We start from the raw sequence: 18,956 nt of genomic DNA, 5'->3' as shown, positions 1-18,956 counted from the left end.
TCCGCGATGAATTTCAATCCCCAGCTCTTTGCATCTTCAATGAAAATTCATGGAGAGATCGGAGTTACAATTAATCGGAGGGCTAAGCTTCTTTTGGGTAGGAAAAGGTAAACCGACGTGAGGACAATGAGTTCAATTGACCAAAACGCGAGTTGTTAATCGATTAATTAATGATTAACGGAGGAATAAAGTGAAGGAACTCAGAGATCTTTTCGCTTTCCATCGGTTGATTCCGGCAAAAGAAGCTTTTCTATTTTTATTTTATTACAATTCCCTTTTTCACAGTAAAAAAAAAAAGGAAAAATGAAAAAAAAGAAACTTCTTTTTCCTCTGTACCGTTCGCTCTTCCTTTTAAACTATCATCATCATCATCATCGTCTCTGAAGACTTTGATTACCACACAAATCTCAGCTTTGAGTTTCCGCAGTTTTTCCTGTTCACCACGCGTCTGGAGTCTCGCTCTGTCTCAGTTTTTTCTCTCTTCCTTCTCTTGTCTCTTTTTCTCCCCTCCGCTCGTCGCTGGTTGTTACAAATTTGAGGCCATTCAATGCAAAAGAATGTCACTTGATGGGTGAGTGGATTGACGCTTGACTTCCACAGTAGTAATGCAGAGACCGACTCTTTCTTGGCCAAGAGAATCATGGGCTTTGCTTGTTCTGATCTCTCCCTCGAGGTACGTTGAAGAATGAGAACTACCCGTTTCTTGATTTGTGTAAATGGCGTGATTGGTGGCTTGGAAACAGGGAGAAAATGAGGGAGAGAAGAAAAAAATTCCAACTTTTTTTCTGGTCCGCTGCCGTGTCAGAGAGATTTGGCTTTGCATTAGCTGCTGGGGCTCTTGGAATTCCACTTTCTTACGTTTTTGTCCTTCGCTGTGTGCTTGCTTGATACATGGGTTTACTGCATTTTTTCGGCCCGAGGTGTTTGGCAGCTAAACTGTGTTTCCGACAAATTTGTTTCTGCTAGTGTGAGCTTGATGTCTTTCATGTGTATTTTGGCTGACTGGATGCCTGTGTGTCAAGTTCTTTTTGGGCACTACAATATCAACCGGATCTTCTGGATTAGTCACTTCATTAGTTGTGGCTCATCTATTCTATGACATGCTTCAGATATAACTTCTGTAGACTCTTGGGGTCCTATGATTGTAGGAGTTTTCAGTAAATCTGCCCTACGACACCGCTTCGTTGTAGGACAGTTTATATATAAGCGATCAGGGCTATCATCATTCACCAACATGTTTTAAATTTTGGGCAGATGCACCTAAGTGTTGCAATTCTTGCATCATACTGGAAATTCGTTTCACGACAGGTGAAAGGATTAGCCAGAAATTAATGGTGTCATGACCATCTCCTTACACTCTCTACGGCGTATTAACCGGTGTCTCTTCTAGTGACTGAATCATCCCGTGGCAGATTGCTAAGTACCCAAGCTTGTGTGCAAGTGCTATAGCCATTTTCTTCCTCGTTTCTTCAGTTTATTAAGTATTTTTGGGGGTTCACATTTTGTTTTCACGAGAGTTTATATACAGATTTTCTTTCATTGATTGCGAAATTCATGAGCGAGCTGATGAATAAAACATCCGTGATGCCTACTTATTATGTTAGGTGTATTGTGTTCGAGAAAATCACGCTCCTTTGCCTGACTCTAACCTTTAACTGTTTCTGGGTATTCTGTGTCTTTTTTAGGCATAAGTCAAAGTGTGACAGAGTCTTGGCTCACTAATGGGAAACTTTGGTGATCAGTGAGTTATAGATGGAATAGGAATATCATTGGGTAATGCAGTGGATGCTCTAGCTGCATGGGAGGCTTATCACATGTTTTTGATCAAAGGAGCATGGCCAGGAAAGTCTTTTCCCAAAAGAAACATGTCGGAGGTAATATATACTTCTTCTGGACGAATCCTTAAAATTTAATCTAAAAGAAGGCATCTTCTGGGAAGTCTTATTGATTTGGGTGGAGGCACATCTTTCTGACTCTCTTCAAGGCTTAACAATTACCAGTAATAACTCTTTATTTAGTTTCTGAGATGAAAAAATCTGACCGGCAACGTAACTGGTGATTTTCTTGTCAATCACCTGATGAGTTATGGCAATGATGTTTGACATGGATAGAGTGAAGAAAAGTGAGGGAGTTCGTAGATGTTAGGTTTAAATTTTGTTAGTCATTGGGGAACTCACAATGTTTGACACATCATTTACAGAGATCCTATTTACACTACTTTAGTCATCAAGTCTGAATTTCTGGGGCCATGATGTTGTTATGAAGACTGGGCTCCCACTATTTACACGAGAACTTTGGTCATTAGCCCTTATTGCAGTTTTGGACTTCATGAGAACGTTATCTTGAGTGAGCTGTGTCCTGTTGGTCCTGATGAAGGGTAGATATCAATTGAAGTAACGAATTAGTTCTACAAATTTTTTTTTTCTTTTTGGGAACTAATTCTTCTGAATTGAACCATTTTGCAGGTCATGAAGCACCCAGGAATAGTTTAGAGCTGCAAGCAGAAGCTTCTGAGGGCTGTTGTGCTATAGGCGATATGCCGGTATTGAACTTATTACAAAATCTTGCTGTCACTGTGACGTGTTGACATGTCAATGAATCCTGTTTTTCATTGATTAGGAAGTTCTTTATTTGGCCAAACATTGATTAGGAAGGTGGTCTACCAGTTTCGACTTTTCTTTTGGTATGTCTATTAAAAAATTTTGACTCACTCGACTGGCTTTATTTACTACATGAGCTTTTGCTTGGGATTCTCATGAACCTCTTATAGATGTCCTCAAGGCTTCAATAATTTTGGTGGCTTAATTGCTGAAGGTCGGTGATCATCTTAAGCTGCGTTCTATAGTAGTGAAGAATATTAGCCTCACCATTGTCTTCAATACCTCTCTCTGTATCCTGAGTCAACAGTGGTGTTTTATTCACTCCCTATTTGATCAAACTCTTGACGATCTTTGATTTCTTTAAGGTTCTTGCCCTGGAAAATTCACAAGGTAGCTTAGTCATACTTCAGTGAGATGACTGCTATATATGCCCTACGGGCAATTTTTCACTCCCTTGACATATGCATCCCCTTTGTCCTCTAACCATGTTTTGATACAGTAGCTTTGAATTCCAGTATTCTTATGGCATGGAACAAGATCGGTATAAGATGAAGCATCATCCAGTTGAGGCTTCAATGAAGAAGTTGATAAGTGAGGAGATGTCCAGCAGATCATTTAACAGACAAAACTCACCAAGCATCGTGGCTCGGCTAATGGGGATGGATATCTTGCCACTAGATAACAATTCTCAAGCCCAATCAACGGAGAAGAAAAAAGAGAGCATGAAAGCCAACATTTCGAGAAAAGAGAGGAAGGGAAGGGGCTTGATGTCTCACAGTTTTTCTAACTCTGGTTCTTCGAGGCACGTGGAGCTTAGCTCATCCTCTCATAATTCAGATAGGGATGTTGACAGAGGGAGAAGCGCCCAGAAGTCAACAAAACCCAGGCGCCGAGAACATCCACAAGAGGAGGAACTGCAGAAGTTCAAGAAAGAATTTGAAGCTTGGCAAGCAAATAGGATCAGGGAATGTACAAAATTCGCTGAGCTTGACAATGTTCCTAGGCAGTTGGCTGGTGGTCAAGAGAGCTGCAACTTAAAAATGATATCACTTCATGCAAATCATGAAAAAACCATAATCGAGAAGCCCAGGAGAACTGATATAGCGAAAGCAAAATCGATTGAAAGAGACCATTCATTACACAGTGGAAAAACAGGACTAGTCCCGGCTAAGCAGTATGAGTCTTGTTCTTTGATGAGCAAAAGTCTAAACAAGGACATTGAACAATGTAGTGCAGTGATTTCTGGTGAGAACCTGGACTCTTATCTTGGCCCTACGAGGATAGTAATCTTGAAGCCTGGTCCTGATAGGTTCTGGCATGAAGAATCATGGCCCAGTTCCTCCGGAACGGATGAAAGGGGCAGCATAGAAGATTTTCTTCGGGAGGTGAAAGAACGGTTGAAAAGTGAAATTCAAGGAAGGGCAGTTAAAAGGAGTTCCGTGGTCAGAGGAAGTGGAATTGAGACCCCTTTCAATGAAAGACCATCTGATTCAAAGCAAATAGCACAGAACATAGCAAAACAAGTCAGAGAGAGTGTTACTAGGGACCTGGGGGTGGATTTGCTCCGTTCAGAATCAACTAGATCTTATAGAAGTGAAATTCAGTTGAATCCACCAGGTTCCCCAGAATTTATTAACCGAGATACAAGGAAGTTCTTGACAGAGAGGTTGAGGAATGTCCTGAAGAGTGATAGTCTTTTGGATTTGCCCAGAGAAGCAAGTGACAGCTCCAGTTCGTCCATGTTAGGCGATGAGAGGCCTAGCGTAAAACACGCGGGCAATGCTTTGAGAATGATAAATGAACCTTGCTATTGGGAAAATGTAAAAGACGAACATCAAATGCTAGCCAGATCGTTCAGACATGGGTCAGGTGATGATCGTGTTCTCCACAAGGAATTATCCCCAAGAAACCTTGTGAGATCCTTGTCCGCTCCTGTATCAGGAACATCCTTTGGGAAACTTCTCCTCGAAGACCGCCACATTTTGACTGGTGCTCATATCAGGAGAAAGCATGAAGTTGTCGAAAATGTGCCAATAGATGCCAAGAAAGTGAAAAAGGAAAAACTCAAGTTCAAAGAGAAGGTCCATAACTTCAGATACACGTTCACTCTGAGACGGAGGCTGTTTGGCAAAAGGGTCCAATCCGTAGCAGAATCATATAACTTTGAGACTGACTTCATGAAAGATGTTATGAGTGGGCCTACAGTCATCATGAACTTTGGCGAGTGGCATGTAAGAATTTGGTTGGCCTGTTGAAAACAATGTTTCCATACAGTTAGAGCTAGAAGTTTCTTCTGTCTTATCTTATACTGTACTGACATGTTTTTGCCTTCTCTTGTGTCATCCTAGGAGAATTCTACAGAAGTGCCCCCTAGCCCTGCGTCTGTGTGCAGCAGTTCTCAAGAGGAGTTTTGGAGACCAAGTAACAACCTTAGCCCTATGTCAACGCCAGACAGGAGTGTTGGAGAAGAAGATGTGGTGCCACAAGTTTTCAGAGAAATCAGTTTGAATCTGAATGGTATGAAACAATCTTCCAGCTTCTATGTTCATGGATGTGCTATACAAATGGGCAGCTGCAATAGCGTGATCATGTTCAACTAGTGGCACAACTCACCCTTTCGGTGTTTATTTAGCCAAAGCTTGTAGGCTGTTTGCTTTTCCTCTTTTATCAATCTGCATGATATGAAGGAGCAAGATGGTCTCTCAGGGCTGTTGGGAGTGTCAGTCTTTCATTTTTGATAGATTGCAGCTTCAACTACCTAACCCAAATAGTCATGGTGCCTTTCGTCCCAAAGTGATTTACTTTAGTGATATTGAGATGAATATATTTACCTTACTCAGATAAACTGACAAATGTGTAGAAGTTTGAAAACGAATAAGATAAGAAGTCAGTATTCCTGAAACTATATATGGCACTCTTGAAATTTTTGCCAAGGGTAAAGTTACACTGTATCTGAAAACACGGTGCTGAAAGGCTTCTTCACAAGTTAGCTATGAGCCTACGGCTTGCAACATTGCTTTTTGTGATTAACTTAGATTGTATATTGCCTGGACTAGCCGAAATGACCAAAAGCTTAAGCTGCTAAAACATGATAGAGTTTCAGGATTATGTTGATATTACCTAACCACATCATCTGATAATGTGCAGAGCTGAGGAGGCAACTAAATCAGCTTGGATCTGATGAGCCTCTGGAGACGACTGAAGAGCAGCCTATCGAGTGTAAAATGGTTGAGTTAGAGGACAAGATGGAAGAATACATAAGAGATCTGCTTGTTGCTTCTGGCTTGTACGACGGATCACCTAATGTGTATCTATCCAGAATAGACACATTTGCAAAGCCTATCAGTGACTTGGTATTTGAAGAAGTGGAGGAATCGCATGGGAAGTTGGTCAATGAATATGGCACTCCAGTGAACGACAAGAACGAAAAAGGAACAGAGCACAAGTTATTACATGATTTGTTAAATGAAGCACTTTCAACAGTTCTAGGACCACCGAGAAGAAAAGCTGCTGGTTCATTCCGAGTGCTACATCCGCGAGGAAGGGAATTGCTGAGCTCGGTTTGGGAGATCATACGTGTTTTTATTTACCCTCCAATTGACAGGTCATATTACTCGCTAGATAATATGACGGCCCGGGATCTCAAATCAGTTCCGTGGCTTGGTTTATTGGATGATGAGATGAATCTACTAGGGAAAGAGGTGGAAAGTTTGATAATTGGAGATTTAGTTGAGGAAATTGTAAAGGATATGTGATTAAAAAAATGCACGAGGGAAGATCTTTTTCTTTATCTATATCTGCGGGACAATTCTCTTGGTCAGTTCAAGCATTGATACGAAGGAGAATGCGGAGGTGGCATAGCTAGTGCAGTTGATTAGTACATGATAGTGTGGGATTTGGGTGTTGCTGAGAGCATTGCATGTGCATTTGTACATAGTTTTTCTTTAAGTTATTGACGTTGGAGTTGCAAAAAGAAGTCCATAGTCAGAGAACTGTATATGATTTACAATGTGCATGTATTTAGACCCTTTTTGACAATTTGATGATATACCTGGAAGTCTAAAGGTCTGGAAATTCACTGTCCATTCTTCGGTAAGGAGCGTATAGAATTTGCTCAGCCAAAAAAAAAAAAAAGGAAAACAAAACACACTTCACTGAAAAAACATATTGCTTTTGCCGCTCTGTTCAGTCAAGTTAATGTGATCCCAAACATAAAATCAAGAGAACTGTGATATTAGAACTGATTTGCGCGGTTGCATCCAAGCCAAGGATCTGGGACATGAATCTCAGTTCAAAGATATTAGTACATTTTTCTTATGAACATTTTCCCCACAATTAAGAAGAAGGCGTTTAACAAAAAGGTGAACAAGCACTGTCACTAAGAAAGCAACAAAGAAGTTTCAATTTTTTCTAGCCAAGAAAGGTTCAGTTAGCAAGTGACATTAGGCAAATTCTAGGGCCATATTTTTTTCTTTTTTTTACAAAAAAGAGGAGAAAACTATACTCAAAGCTACCTTCGACCAATGCCCGGACAGTTCGATTAACAGTCTTGATGTTGAGAATTGAGATAATGCATCCACTTGGTCATTAGACAAAATCTTCATTGAGCAAATACAAAATTTATTCTAAAGGAAACTGAAATCCAGCTTCATCACAATGAGAACACCATTGACATGAGTTCAACTTTATTGCATTGACAATGCATAGGGGAATTCGGCGGGTGCAAAATGTTACCCCGCAACTTTATGTTGATTGGTACAGTTGATTGATTGTGCTGTAACAACAAATCTATACGTATCAACTAATATACAGAGTTACAACATTCTCTGGTCAAGTCATCACGCACTATCTTGAAGCCACATCTAACCGCTTTGCAGCACGTTCCAGACTTAATTCACACCGACGCAGTCCATGCCACAAATCATTTGGACCATCATCTGGCAAGCACAGTCTCGTTACCTGCTTATGCAATGCCTCCAAGTCGACAAGGGGAACCGTGGTAGGTCGTCCATGAGCACACTGCAAACAAGCTCTAAGCTATCATGCTAAAAAGAAATTGGAAAAAAAGATCTTCCCAGACGACATTACAAGCATATGTGCCGAGAGATGATTGACTCACTTGGAAACAGAGTGATGTCCCTTTAAGCTCCTCCACGATAAGGGAACACTCTGAAAGAAGCAGAGTGTCCCCGAACATAATTGCTCCTTCAAGGTCAAATGAAAATGGAGTTAGAGAAGCGTATAGCTGAAGATCCAGAATTCCTAAAGCATAATTTTATCTTGTAAAAGATTAACCAAGCCAAGGCAATCCCATTATGCAGTGAGAGGACAATAAGTATCCACAAAACTCATAAATGAAGACCAACCAGTCCATCTTCCATAGAATAATATGTATCTATATTGCATTGTTAACGAAAAACATGATTATATCATGTACAATCCCTAACCTGAGCCTTCTGATTTACTCCAAAATCAATCACTAACAAAAACCCCCGTGCTCAACAAAGCAGATAGAAATAAAGGGATGGTTGGAGCTTGGAGATTGCTGCTTGCGGGCTTGGAACACCTCACACAAAAACTCATCTAGTAAAAAAAGGGGAAATTAAAAAATAATAGAACAATCCCTCATACCTCTGCATGCTTTAAAGTTAAGAACACGAAGAACGGCTGGAGGCATGGTTGATGCTCCGTCCGTATCAGCGAGCTGCATATTAGATCAAGAGATAGGTTTAGCAGTGCACCTGCATCTAAAAGGTGCATAGACATGAAACGAGAAAGCCTAGCGAGGATGGAGATATACCTGTTGAAGATATTCCAAGAGATCCACATCATTTAGATCTACACCTAGAATGCATGGTACCTGCACGGCATATATAATTATCTGAAAATAGATCTTGAAGGATAGGTTAGCATGACACCTTCAAAGCGACAAAAAAGTGATGGCTGGTGGAACTGGGGAAGTGGATTTAGCTTGTTGGGAGTTGAGTAGCATCCAACTAGAACAATGTTAAGTACAGCAAGATAAGATACAAGAGAATGATGCTTCACCGCAAGAAGAGTGACAACAGTCGGCTGCCTCTGGAGAAGGTTTATATTCCTGCAATTGAGGCTCAATAAGATCAAGTGAAATTAACCAATGTACATAACATGATGGCAGCTGATCTATGAGACTCTTAATCAATAACAACTCTGTACTTTTTCCGCAATTAATCACAGCATAGATGAAGATAGGTACTTGATGTAGTGCTTCGAACCTCAGGCTATTATAATCCATATCTTAGGTCAACTTTGACTATGAGGGCCTGATGTGCAAATGGTTAAGAAAAAGTCGCACAAATGGAACCCAATAATTACTTTCTAAAGGGCCTTGAACCTTGAGCATTGATATTACATATCCATCCCCAATCCTTTATCTGCTCACCATAGTTGAGCATAAGTTGACATCCAATCTCTGGCAACACCTGTGCACTTCAGAAGTTTAAAATGGTATACATGATAAACTTGATGATTAATGCCATAAGTAGAGGTCCATTACAGAACATATCAGTCAATAGGCCAATACCAACTCCTTTTCTGACTCCAGATAGCGAATTGTCTTCGCTTCTCCAGACAACACCTACAGATCAACCAGTCTTAGGAGCCCCAAAATAATAGGGATCAGTTCAATCTCGAAAGACAAGCCCCCGGTTTACCTTCCGGCGCAGTTCTTCTAGCCGAATCCTTTCATCTGCAGCATGCTGTTGGAAGAGAACATAAGATAAAGACGCTGTTAGAGAAACACTAGATGCTTCATCTTTGCATGGGCTAGATATGTCAGTTTGTGTTATCTTGAGTATTTTCTTGTTTGGAAGCGTGCATGCATCTCTTGAGTATAAAAGGGGCATTTTGAATTCTTGTTTGAGACTCTTGGGAGCCTACATAAATGCCATACAACTTTGCAGTTAATAGCTAATGTCTCTAGTTCACCTGGTTAGATCGTCACCATCACCAAAGAAAGGAAACTCATGTCAAACCACAGAACCACAACAAAAAAGAAAAAAGAAGGTTGGCAAACTGAACCTGGTCGATGACAGCAAGGGTTCCACCAGCTACCACTGGGATGAACTTTTTATCAACCTGCTGAAGGACTCTGGCGTTCACAAGGCAATTTCTACTGATGGATGTTGGTACTAATGAATCACCAGCAAGATGCAAGAATCCCGATGTGATATCCAGTACATGGGTCTGGCCCAGAATCTCAGATGATCCACACTTTTTCTGCGCAAAAGAAGGCACTCAATCACTGATTAATTAAAATCACTAGACGGAAGAAAGACTGTCAGGCTGCCAGCATTTTGCACAATCATCCAATACAGCAAGGGTACTCGACAGTAACCTGTAGACAACTATCCCGCCATTTAGTCCCACAATCTCTTGAGTCTTGAACACTCCCAAAGATAATATCTGAAATGTAAAGCACAGAAATAGCAGTAAACAACAATTTAAGATAGTGTCAGGCTCAATTAGAGCTTCTTTTTTTTTTTGATCGGGAGGCTCAATTAGAGCTTCGGCAGATAACTCTCCAGAGTGTTTCTAATGGATCTGCAGATACTAAGGTGCAATGCAATTTGTCATTTGACCATATTTACTTCTCTAGTGACCTGATAGACAATAAAATAGACTAAATCCTGCAATCTTACATTTTGATTTCCATGTGTGCTCCTTCATTTCTCAATGTTCACAAGTTAGATTTGACACAAGTATCAACAGACCACCATTGACAAAGGTCAGAGGGACCCAAACAAGCACAAAGTTATAAGAGATTGTTCAAAACTCCCAAAGTTTAGATCTCAAGTAGCTTGAAGTTCAAACCTTTATGAAGTTCCTTGATTTTCAGCCCATTGTCATGCATCTTGTGAATATCTATCCTGGAATGCCGATCAGAGTGAGTATTTTGTCAACCCCACATTTTACAGAGTCAAAAAGTCAGATGGGACAGACATAGAGTACCTGTTACCATAGAATGGGAGCTCTACAGAACCTTTACCAGAAGACAAATGACATAAGCTACTAGATAGTTGGGAATATTTCGGTTCACCGGCTTCTGCACAGGTTGGAGGAAATCAGTTCACAGTCACTTCACTCTTCACATCATTATGGTACAATCAAGAGAGTTGCCTACGCAGCTAACCTGGATAAGCCTTACAAGCATGGTAGGTCTCAGCATCAGAGTTTCCTGGGCTCGCCTGCGAAAGATGATATAAGGAAATGAAGCTCCTCCTCTTTCTATAAAATGGAGGAGCAGAACGGCTTCTTGATCTCTCTCGATGGACATTATTTTGCTGAGCGTTGTTATCCCAGATCAGTCCTTTTTGTGTTGCATAATCTCTTGCTGCCTCATAATGGTCATGGCACAACTCTTGACAAAACTGTACTCTTTCATCAGCTAATATATTGTAAGGTTTTGGAAGAGTCTTTGGTGAACTGGTAGCTTTTTGTTTGCTTGGATCTATACTTAGATTTGTATTGTTATCTATGCCACGTTCCGCAGTCATTTGGGTTGTGGTGCACGTCTCGCTGCTGGGGCTCTTTAAGATGCGATCATACGTGCCTACATTCTTTCCTTCATTAAAAGGAGACATGTAACTAGCCTTTTTGTGGCCTTCTGAACTTGTTTCCAGTAACACATTGTCAATGCTGTGTTTCCCACGAAAAGGCTTTGTTTGACATAAGGGGCTCAAAATATCAGAAAACGAATCAAAATCTGAAGACCGACAACCTAAGCCAGGATTTTGCATTTGAAAAAAATCACTTGAAGAGAGACCATCCTCCTCGATGAAATCCTCTGTGTACCATGGAACTGACCTATGAGAGGCAGCATATGGACAATCAGTATCAACAGGCTTTCCCTTGTTGGCTGTATATTTGGGAACAGGTTGAGCATCACTGCATACATCATCTGGCCACAGAGCCTCAGAAAAGGAACTGAAGCGTTGTTTACTATGACTATGTCTCCGAAAATTGGGGTCATCATAAAGGCTTGACTGTTTCTGTTTGATCTGGAAGATGTCACTTTCAAATTCAAATTCTTCAACACTAGCAAATTTCAGAGGACTGAATTTCAAATTATCACGTAGGGAGCAACTCTGCAGGTAGGGTCTCTTTCTACCAGATCCAACCTCAAACTTGTCACTTTCTTCCAGGATAACAGAAGATACCAAGCTCATTTTTGCTCCATTGCAGCCCAGAGGATCATTGTTAAAGGATTCGTTTTCAGATGTTGAAGTAAAAATATCACCCCCTACACTATTTTTAGATCTTCCTTCTAGGCTAAAACACTTTACCAAAGTATCATCTTCTGCATACGAGACATCATTGTGACTGCGCTGAATACTATTATCTGGTGACCACTGATAACCATCATCCTTGGAGATCACACTCGAGATGTGATCAGAAAAGCAATTGTCTGATTGCGGTAGAGGATCACCATCTTGTAGAAGTGATTCTATTTCATTTTGTTGGGCAGTGAAGTCTACACCTTTATGGCGAATCTTTCTAAATGGAATTTCTCCCTTGGCCACCTTACAGTTATGATGGCTCTCTTTGCCTGGCATCTCTAAAAGGAATGATGGAAGGTTGAGAATGCCCTCCTCATTGAATCTGCACTTTTTCCTCGCCAATTCAGAGTAATCTATAACTACAAGTTTAGTTGAGGAACAAAGGAAACACTTCAGACATGATCCATGTGACATCATAACAAAATATCATCAGAGTCATATGTCATTCCAATTCTAAAGCATAGTTCAATTAGGTTATATGCAAAATCAGGTCACTTGTATGGCTATAGGGGAAGGTAACTCAAACAGTAGGTCGAAATGAATCAGGCTAGAAAGCCTAATACCTGGTTTTCCTGAGAGGCTTTTCTGGTCCTCCTCAAATTCCACATCTTTTCGTAGTGTATCAAAATTTTTCTGAGAGCACATTGCTGCAAACAACTCAAGAAAGTCAAAAAACTTCAGAATGTCATACATTAACACCACCCCAACATTTAGTTCATGGAATGCCCTACCTCTACTTGAATTTACTTTCCAGAAACGCTGAATTTCCTTCTCAACACAAGCGAGTATGGCATCCCAATCCTTTTTGGAGAGAGAGAGAGACATATATCAGCAATGGTTCCCAAAAAATATCATAGATGTAACATCTGACTACTAAAAAGAATAACTGTAAAACACTGCCAGTGCCAGTAAAGAAAAGAAGCCATGGACTTGGACTGATGGCATAAAAAACAAAGGCATAGACCACTACCCTTCTCGAACTTCTATAAATTGCACTAGGAAAAAAAACATTTCCATCCTTACTAGTGGCAAACCAATTGAAACAGAGGAGATCTTGAAGTAAAATCCTTAAATCGGTTGTTTGGAAAGAGAAGCAAGGGTTCATTAAAAAGGAACAATAAACAAGAACAATCATGTCAGAAGCCACAACTCGCAAGGGGACAATCAATTAACAGGTATGAGCAGAATGGAGTAACAAGACCATGATTCACCTTAATCAGAAGCCACAACTTGCAGGGGGACAATCAATAACCAGTTCGAGCATAATGGAGATAACAAGACCAGGATTCACCTTAAACTGAACACACGTCTTTGACGGTTCGAAGCTTAAGTCATAGAGGGAGCGAGGACAACTCAGCTTCAAAATGTAAGCTGGACCTGCACAAGACCTACTTCTCTTGCTCTTCTGCAAACCATTGTTGCTCCTCCTTGCATTTACATACTCAAACTCCTTGGCAAGTTGGTTGACCAATTTATGAATAGGGCTCTTGCAAACAAACCGTGAGTTTATGTCTACTCCAGTCAAGTTCCAACCAAATGCGTCAAGTGGAAGGATGCTTGCCAAACCATCTCAGATAAGCTAGTAATATCGCTACACTATTTACCAGCATACAAGGCGTGGATACATACATACTGGAAGGCCTGCATCATACATGATATAGAATGAGGTCCTAATAATACAATAAGACCTCTCTGCACGAAAGAGAGAGAGAGAGAGAGAGAGAGAGAGAGTAACCTTAATTGCAAGCGAGTCACATGGACCAGACAAGTAACCTGTAAGCTTCAATGCTCCTTCACGAGCATTCAGTTCACGAAGAACGCTGACAACCTCGTTTCCAAAAAACCTTCTCAACATTGACAAAGGGGTGGTACAAGAACGTGTGCAAAGCAACTGATCGTCACTGTAATTTTTCAAAATTATGTGAGGATAAGATGATCTCACATAATAAAAGTGATCTGTCTGATAGACAGGTACCTTTCAATATCAACAACTTGGAAGGAGATCTCTGAGTGAACAATAGCAATATGGAATACAGACTTCTTGATAGACTCCAAGACCCTCTTGGGACTTTTAGTTTGTAGAGAAAATTAAAGGTTCATCAGGCAGATGGTAACATTGCAGAAATCATATACCTTACAAGGCCATTCAGTATCTACTAAATAAATTGAAAGAACTAAAAGAGAAGGAAAGTTAAACCTCGATTGTATAGACTTCCTCCGAATAGGTTGATTGTAAAATAAATCACGAACTACAACTGCAAGGAACCAAGATGAATCCGAGTGAAATCTGAATATAATCAAACAGCTCAGACAATCTACTTAAGCAGACACAATCTGGTGTATTATCCTATGTGCACGCAAATGAGTATTAAGCAACAAATGCAAGTAGAATTGCAAGTCAATTAAATGGGGTTCCATTGCCAATCAAAATTTAATTTCTAGGGAGGCCATGTAGTTTGGCAATTGCTCAACATAGTAGTGAAGCCTGTGCTCAATGAAGTCCGTCAAGTGCAACTGGAAGCTAGGTATTCAAAATCCCCATTATATTGGTCAACTTCTAGCATCCCAAAATTATATTGACAAGGAAGTACGTTCCAGGTTATTTCCGTTTGCAAGGAAGGTGCCCATCCTCCTACTTTCTTATCTGATGGCCAAGCCACCTTACCAATTAATGTCTTACCTGATGTGCCTGCATCTTTTCTGTCATCATCAATTCCAAGATGCAAACACTTGCATCCCTAAAACAAGAAAGTCAACAAAAAACATAATCTTCAACAAACAAGAAGTAAATAGGTAGCAGCCTTCTACAGTACCACATTTAAACCATTAACGAATTATCAATACCTTTAAAACCTTGCGGTATCCATTTGGTTTGCCAGGAGCTTTTGTTATGATTTCCAATACTGCAATATCAGAAATCGAAGCCAGTGCTTCTCCTCGAGAACCAAAGCTCCCAGAACAAGAGTCCATGTCATCCAGTTGATGATCTTTGGATGTTGCTAAAAGCAAATCATGAAGATCAGACACCAAACTAAAAGGCCAGCTAATACAATTACAAAGCAGAAAATGCACTAACCCAGCATATTTCTATCTCTCACATCTAGAAGGCCCTCTTCACACAGCTTACCTACAGCACTCAGGTACAACAATTCTAGCTACTAAGGCTCCAGATAACAGCCAGTATACCCAGTCTTGATATCCAGATATCACTGCTCATCCTACACTTACTTTTGACAAATTTATGGAGCAGGCAAAGGAATCAACAGATCCACTGCTGGTGTATTAATTAAGATTTTGGCACTTAAGATTGATAAAAGAATATAATAAAAAGGATCGTTTTGTTGTAATAGCAAATATTCCATCTTGGCCAATGATAGAGATTAAGGTCAATAAGAGCAAAATTCAAGTTGTTCAAGCAACCAAGATTTTAGCGAAATAAAACACCAATCTTCAATGGAAGTACATACTATATCATCTACCCCACATTATTCGACATTTTGCACCGGTACTTGTACAATGCAAAAGGAAGACTCCTAGACTGGGTTGACAGTATGCAGATGATGCAAACCTGTCGACATGCATAGACAGTTCAAATTAATGTGAAATCCACAGAAAAGTAATGAATAGCTCACCATATCTTTCTCCCAATAACACCAAGCCATCCCGAGTAATACCAGATCCTACAGGTGTATCAATTTAAAATAAATAGGATAAAACAGGTATGCTATACAGATTCAACTCAAAAGAGGAAATCATTACTAACCATCATCAACCACTTTCACAAAACAGTTGCTGATACCCACAAAAACTGATACCTGGAACAGCGCATAATGTTAAATATCAGCTTCCAACTTAGAAATACCTTCATATGCTATACAATCAACGGAAAAGCACATTCACACGGACAAAGGGTTTGCAACCAAATTCTATGTATTTCACGCTATCATTGCTTCTACTACTTTTCTGGAAGTATATTCTCATTTTCAATATGTGAGCCTCGCTCAATGAATATATGCATGTAAACACAAGAAGGACACTATGTTGATCACACACTTAAACATGATTATAACCGTAGAGTTACAAATTGGTAGTCTATCCCATCTTGGCATTTGGAACAAGCTAGCTAATTCAGTACAAAATCCAGTCTCCCCTTAGATATTTGATGAATCATCATCATTACAGCAGGAACATAATAAACACAATCTTCGTTAAACTATCAACCTATCATAGTCACTAATGAATCTCTTCTCTTCAAAATGAGATCATCACCATCCCAGTCATTGCGTGCAGAATGACCGGTTCGATTTCCTCAGATATAAGGGAACCATCAAAATGCACCAACTATGCAATACTAATTTCTGCTTTGACTTTTTCCTTTTTCCCTTTTACAATGCCATGACACAGAGGATATGTCCTCGTTTAGGTAGACCAATGTCAAAGGCAACCACAGGCAACATAGCACAAGTATGTACAGGTTCACTACATCAAAAAGAAGGAAAAAAAAAAAAATTAGAACCAATCATGGACAACTATGTCCCTTTCCTGTCCCCTCCTAGATGGGACGTAGAAAAAAAAAAACAAGAGCTTGTAGGTAAAGATATTCTGAATTAGTGCTAGTAACGAGTGGTTCCAGATGGGAAAGTGGCCCTACCCTACGACTAGGATTGCTTGTTGACATTTGGAATCTAAAACCCATCTTGGGATACCTTGGAATCTCCCAAAACTCGTGGAACGACCTCCAGGGTGGGTTCCAACCCGGTTCGGAAGCAGTTGCAGAGTGGGCATCACTTGGTACCACAGACTCTGAAATTTTGCAATCCAAACCTACTATCTCTCTAATAAACAGGTTCCGCAGAATCTCTGCTCACTTCTGATGAGGGCTCATCGGCACGCCCAGTGGGTCTACCTCTAGAGACTTTCGAGTGAAGCAATTTACCTTCTTGGCACCAGCATCCACGCTGTTAAAGACCAGCTCTTCAACCACGCTCGCCAAGTCGAACAAAACCATCCCAGAACGCATCGAACTGTGAACAGCACCGGGCAAGGGCTTCACGGCACTCATGGGTCCTCAAGCTGACAGATTCAACCGACAGAAACCGATGAAACACCGCAACCACTCTCCGCAACCGCACAACAAATGTAAGGTCCAGAGATCATCATACCTGCAACCATGACCACGCTCGACTACGGCATGTCACACCGATCCAAATGCCAAGTTGAGATTTCGCTCCCGAACGCAAATTCTTGAAGGGAAAAAGAAATGGGTCGATGGTGGGTTCTTCAGACGAATCAAGATTCTGGGTCTCGATGACGATGATGATGCGATTAATGGGTTATCGATCGATCCTCTGTACTGAGATTCGAGACGAATCAGGCACCACTTTCTCGAAGCGGTGGCTTCAGGAGCGTGGGCTTTCGAAACCCACAAATGCAGGAAGAAAATGGCGGTCGCGCTGCATCGCCCGCGTCCCGCCAGGTGCCAGGGACCGACCCTCTTCACTGAACCGTAAAAACAACAATACTTGATTGGTGAACGTATCGCATGATACACTTCGAGCTGCCTAATTCCCAAAAAAACCCCGGTCAAGTCCCAAATCTGCTCCGAACTTTTTTTTATCTCAGAAAAACTCCTAAACTTTAAGTTTAGTCCCAAATCTGCCCCGAATTTTATTTTGTGTAAAACAAATCACCTATTTTCAAAAATATACCATGTGATCCAGTCCCAATTTGACGTGACACTTCCATATCGATAAAAAATCCACATCAACAAAGTAATGTGGCTTTTTTTAGATAAAGAAAATTCGGAGCAAATTTAAATTGAACCTAAAAATTAGGTTTTTATTTATTTATTTAAATTAAGGGTGTATTTGTTATTTTTCCTAACTTTCATATCCTATAATGGTTTTATTTCGGAGAATTTCAACAATTTTTATTTTGTTTGATTTGTTATCGAAGTGGAAATGCGACATCGGTTTGTACCTATCGCTCAATTACTTTGCTAATGTGGATTTGTTATCAACGTGGAAATGTTACGTCAAGTTAGGACTAGATCACAGGGCATATTTTTGAAAATAAATTGAAATTTGATGATTTTTTTTTACATAAAACAAAATTCGGGGTAGATTTGGGACTGATCTTAAAATTTGAGGTTTTTTTTTTAGGCAAAAAAAAGTTCGGGGTAGATTTGGGACTGGACCTAAAGTTTGGGAGTTTTTTTTATGAGGCAAAAAAAATTCGAGGCAGATTTAGGACTTGACCTAAAATTTGAGGTTTTTTAGGGAATTCACCAATGCAGATTAGGTTTGCTAGCTTGATTATGATGGCGTAAAATAGGTGAATCAATACTATCAATTTACACTAACACCTTTTTTTTGGGCAATTTAAGGTGGGAGGGAAATAATTTCCTAGGTAATAACTTACTTCCATGTCCTTTCGTTTTTCTCAATCCAATCAATCCGCTGAGCTCTAAATTCTTGACCGGGCTTAGATTTTGAACTTGATTAGATCACCTGGGCTAAATGAGTTTGATTATCGATTCATATGGATATAGGTAAAGGCAAATAATGACTAATGACAAAAATCCACTCAACCAACTCATTTAGGAGCGAGATAGGTACACTCAACCCGAAATATGTAAGCTTTTTCCTAGTTCGATCGATTCTTAGGACCTTTGTTTTTTTGTTGAAGATTCTTGGGACTTCAAGATGCTGATTTTAACAATGAGTGATTGTCATATATAATACGTGAGACATCGATAAAACATCATTGTCTCATTTTAACGTGGTGGTCTCCCTTTCTAATGTACTTTCAAATTTACTGTAGACGAGAGGTGCATTCAACCCTTTTTGGTTGTTGATCCATTAGGATCTCCTTATCTTCATTGCGGGATAGAACAGTTTGATAGCTCAAAGGCATATACCCTTGAGGTCACAGTTTCGAATCCCGTCTCCACAATATTTCCTTGACAAAATAATGGTTTTAATTTCTCACTATTTAATATATAAATTTATTCGGTAGGAGCCCAAACAACAACTCAGAC

General features: G+C 40.1%; 2 protein-coding genes across 8 annotated transcripts; one reads left to right on the top strand and one right to left on the bottom strand.

Moving 5' to 3' along the window:
* Nucleotides 1–374: 374 nt before the first annotated feature.
* Nucleotides 375–6,394, top strand: LOC115683728 (uncharacterized). 5 transcript variants are annotated; one of them, XM_030608325.2, is made up of 6 exons: nucleotides 375–673; nucleotides 1,686–1,874; nucleotides 2,466–2,542; nucleotides 3,116–4,831; nucleotides 4,949–5,117; nucleotides 5,748–6,394. In XM_030608325.2, the coding sequence occupies exons 2-6, from the start codon at nucleotides 1,799–1,801 to the stop codon at nucleotides 6,353–6,355; spliced, it is 2,646 nt and encodes an 881-aa protein (XP_030464185.2). In that variant the 5' UTR covers nucleotides 375–673; nucleotides 1,686–1,798; the 3' UTR covers nucleotides 6,356–6,394. The 5 variants fall into 5 exon arrangements, with proteins under 5 accessions (XP_030464185.2, XP_056176498.1, XP_056176499.1 ...); XM_056320523.1 differs by lacking the exon at nucleotides 1,686–1,874; XM_056320524.1 differs by lacking the exon at nucleotides 1,686–1,874 and having other exon boundaries at nucleotides 3,100–4,831.
* An 874-nt stretch (nucleotides 6,395–7,268) lies between these two features.
* On the bottom strand, nucleotides 7,269–17,426 carry LOC115683686 (DNA mismatch repair protein MLH3). Of its 3 annotated transcripts, XM_056320367.1 has the most exons (26): nucleotides 17,080–17,424; nucleotides 16,854–16,990; nucleotides 15,681–15,732; nucleotides 15,550–15,597; nucleotides 14,762–14,916; nucleotides 14,598–14,655; nucleotides 14,115–14,172; nucleotides 13,893–13,985; nucleotides 13,653–13,818; nucleotides 13,543–13,558; nucleotides 13,209–13,429; nucleotides 12,649–12,718; nucleotides 12,481–12,564; nucleotides 10,771–12,276; nucleotides 10,590–10,683; nucleotides 10,452–10,507; nucleotides 9,976–10,043; nucleotides 9,660–9,857; nucleotides 9,293–9,337; nucleotides 9,163–9,216; nucleotides 8,955–9,061; nucleotides 8,649–8,697; nucleotides 8,401–8,460; nucleotides 8,232–8,304; nucleotides 7,720–7,805; nucleotides 7,269–7,619 (listed from the first exon to the last, which is right to left on the bottom strand). In XM_056320367.1, the coding sequence occupies exons 2-26, from the start codon at nucleotides 16,977–16,979 to the stop codon at nucleotides 7,446–7,448; spliced, it is 3,717 nt and encodes a 1,238-aa protein (XP_056176342.1). In that variant the 5' UTR covers nucleotides 16,980–16,990; nucleotides 17,080–17,424; the 3' UTR covers nucleotides 7,269–7,445. The 3 variants fall into 3 exon arrangements, with proteins under 3 accessions (XP_056176342.1, XP_056176343.1, XP_056176344.1); XM_056320368.1 differs by lacking the exons at nucleotides 7,269–7,619; nucleotides 7,720–7,805; nucleotides 8,232–8,304 and having other exon boundaries at nucleotides 8,417–8,460; nucleotides 8,974–9,061; nucleotides 17,080–17,425; XM_056320369.1 differs by lacking the exons at nucleotides 7,269–7,619; nucleotides 7,720–7,805; nucleotides 8,232–8,304; nucleotides 8,401–8,460; nucleotides 8,649–8,697 and having other exon boundaries at nucleotides 8,954–9,061; nucleotides 9,136–9,216; nucleotides 17,080–17,426.
* Between the last annotated feature and the right edge of the window lie 1,530 nt (nucleotides 17,427–18,956).

This window comes from Syzygium oleosum, unplaced genomic scaffold, assembly GCF_021117445.2.
Source record: "Syzygium oleosum isolate NSW1041296 unplaced genomic scaffold, Sole_v2.1 Sole_v2.20, whole genome shotgun sequence".
Classification (NCBI taxonomy): Eukaryota; Viridiplantae; Streptophyta; class Magnoliopsida; order Myrtales; family Myrtaceae; genus Syzygium; species Syzygium oleosum.
The sequence above is the reverse complement of the archived record's forward strand: the minus strand, read 5'-3'. Positions and strand labels throughout refer to the sequence as shown.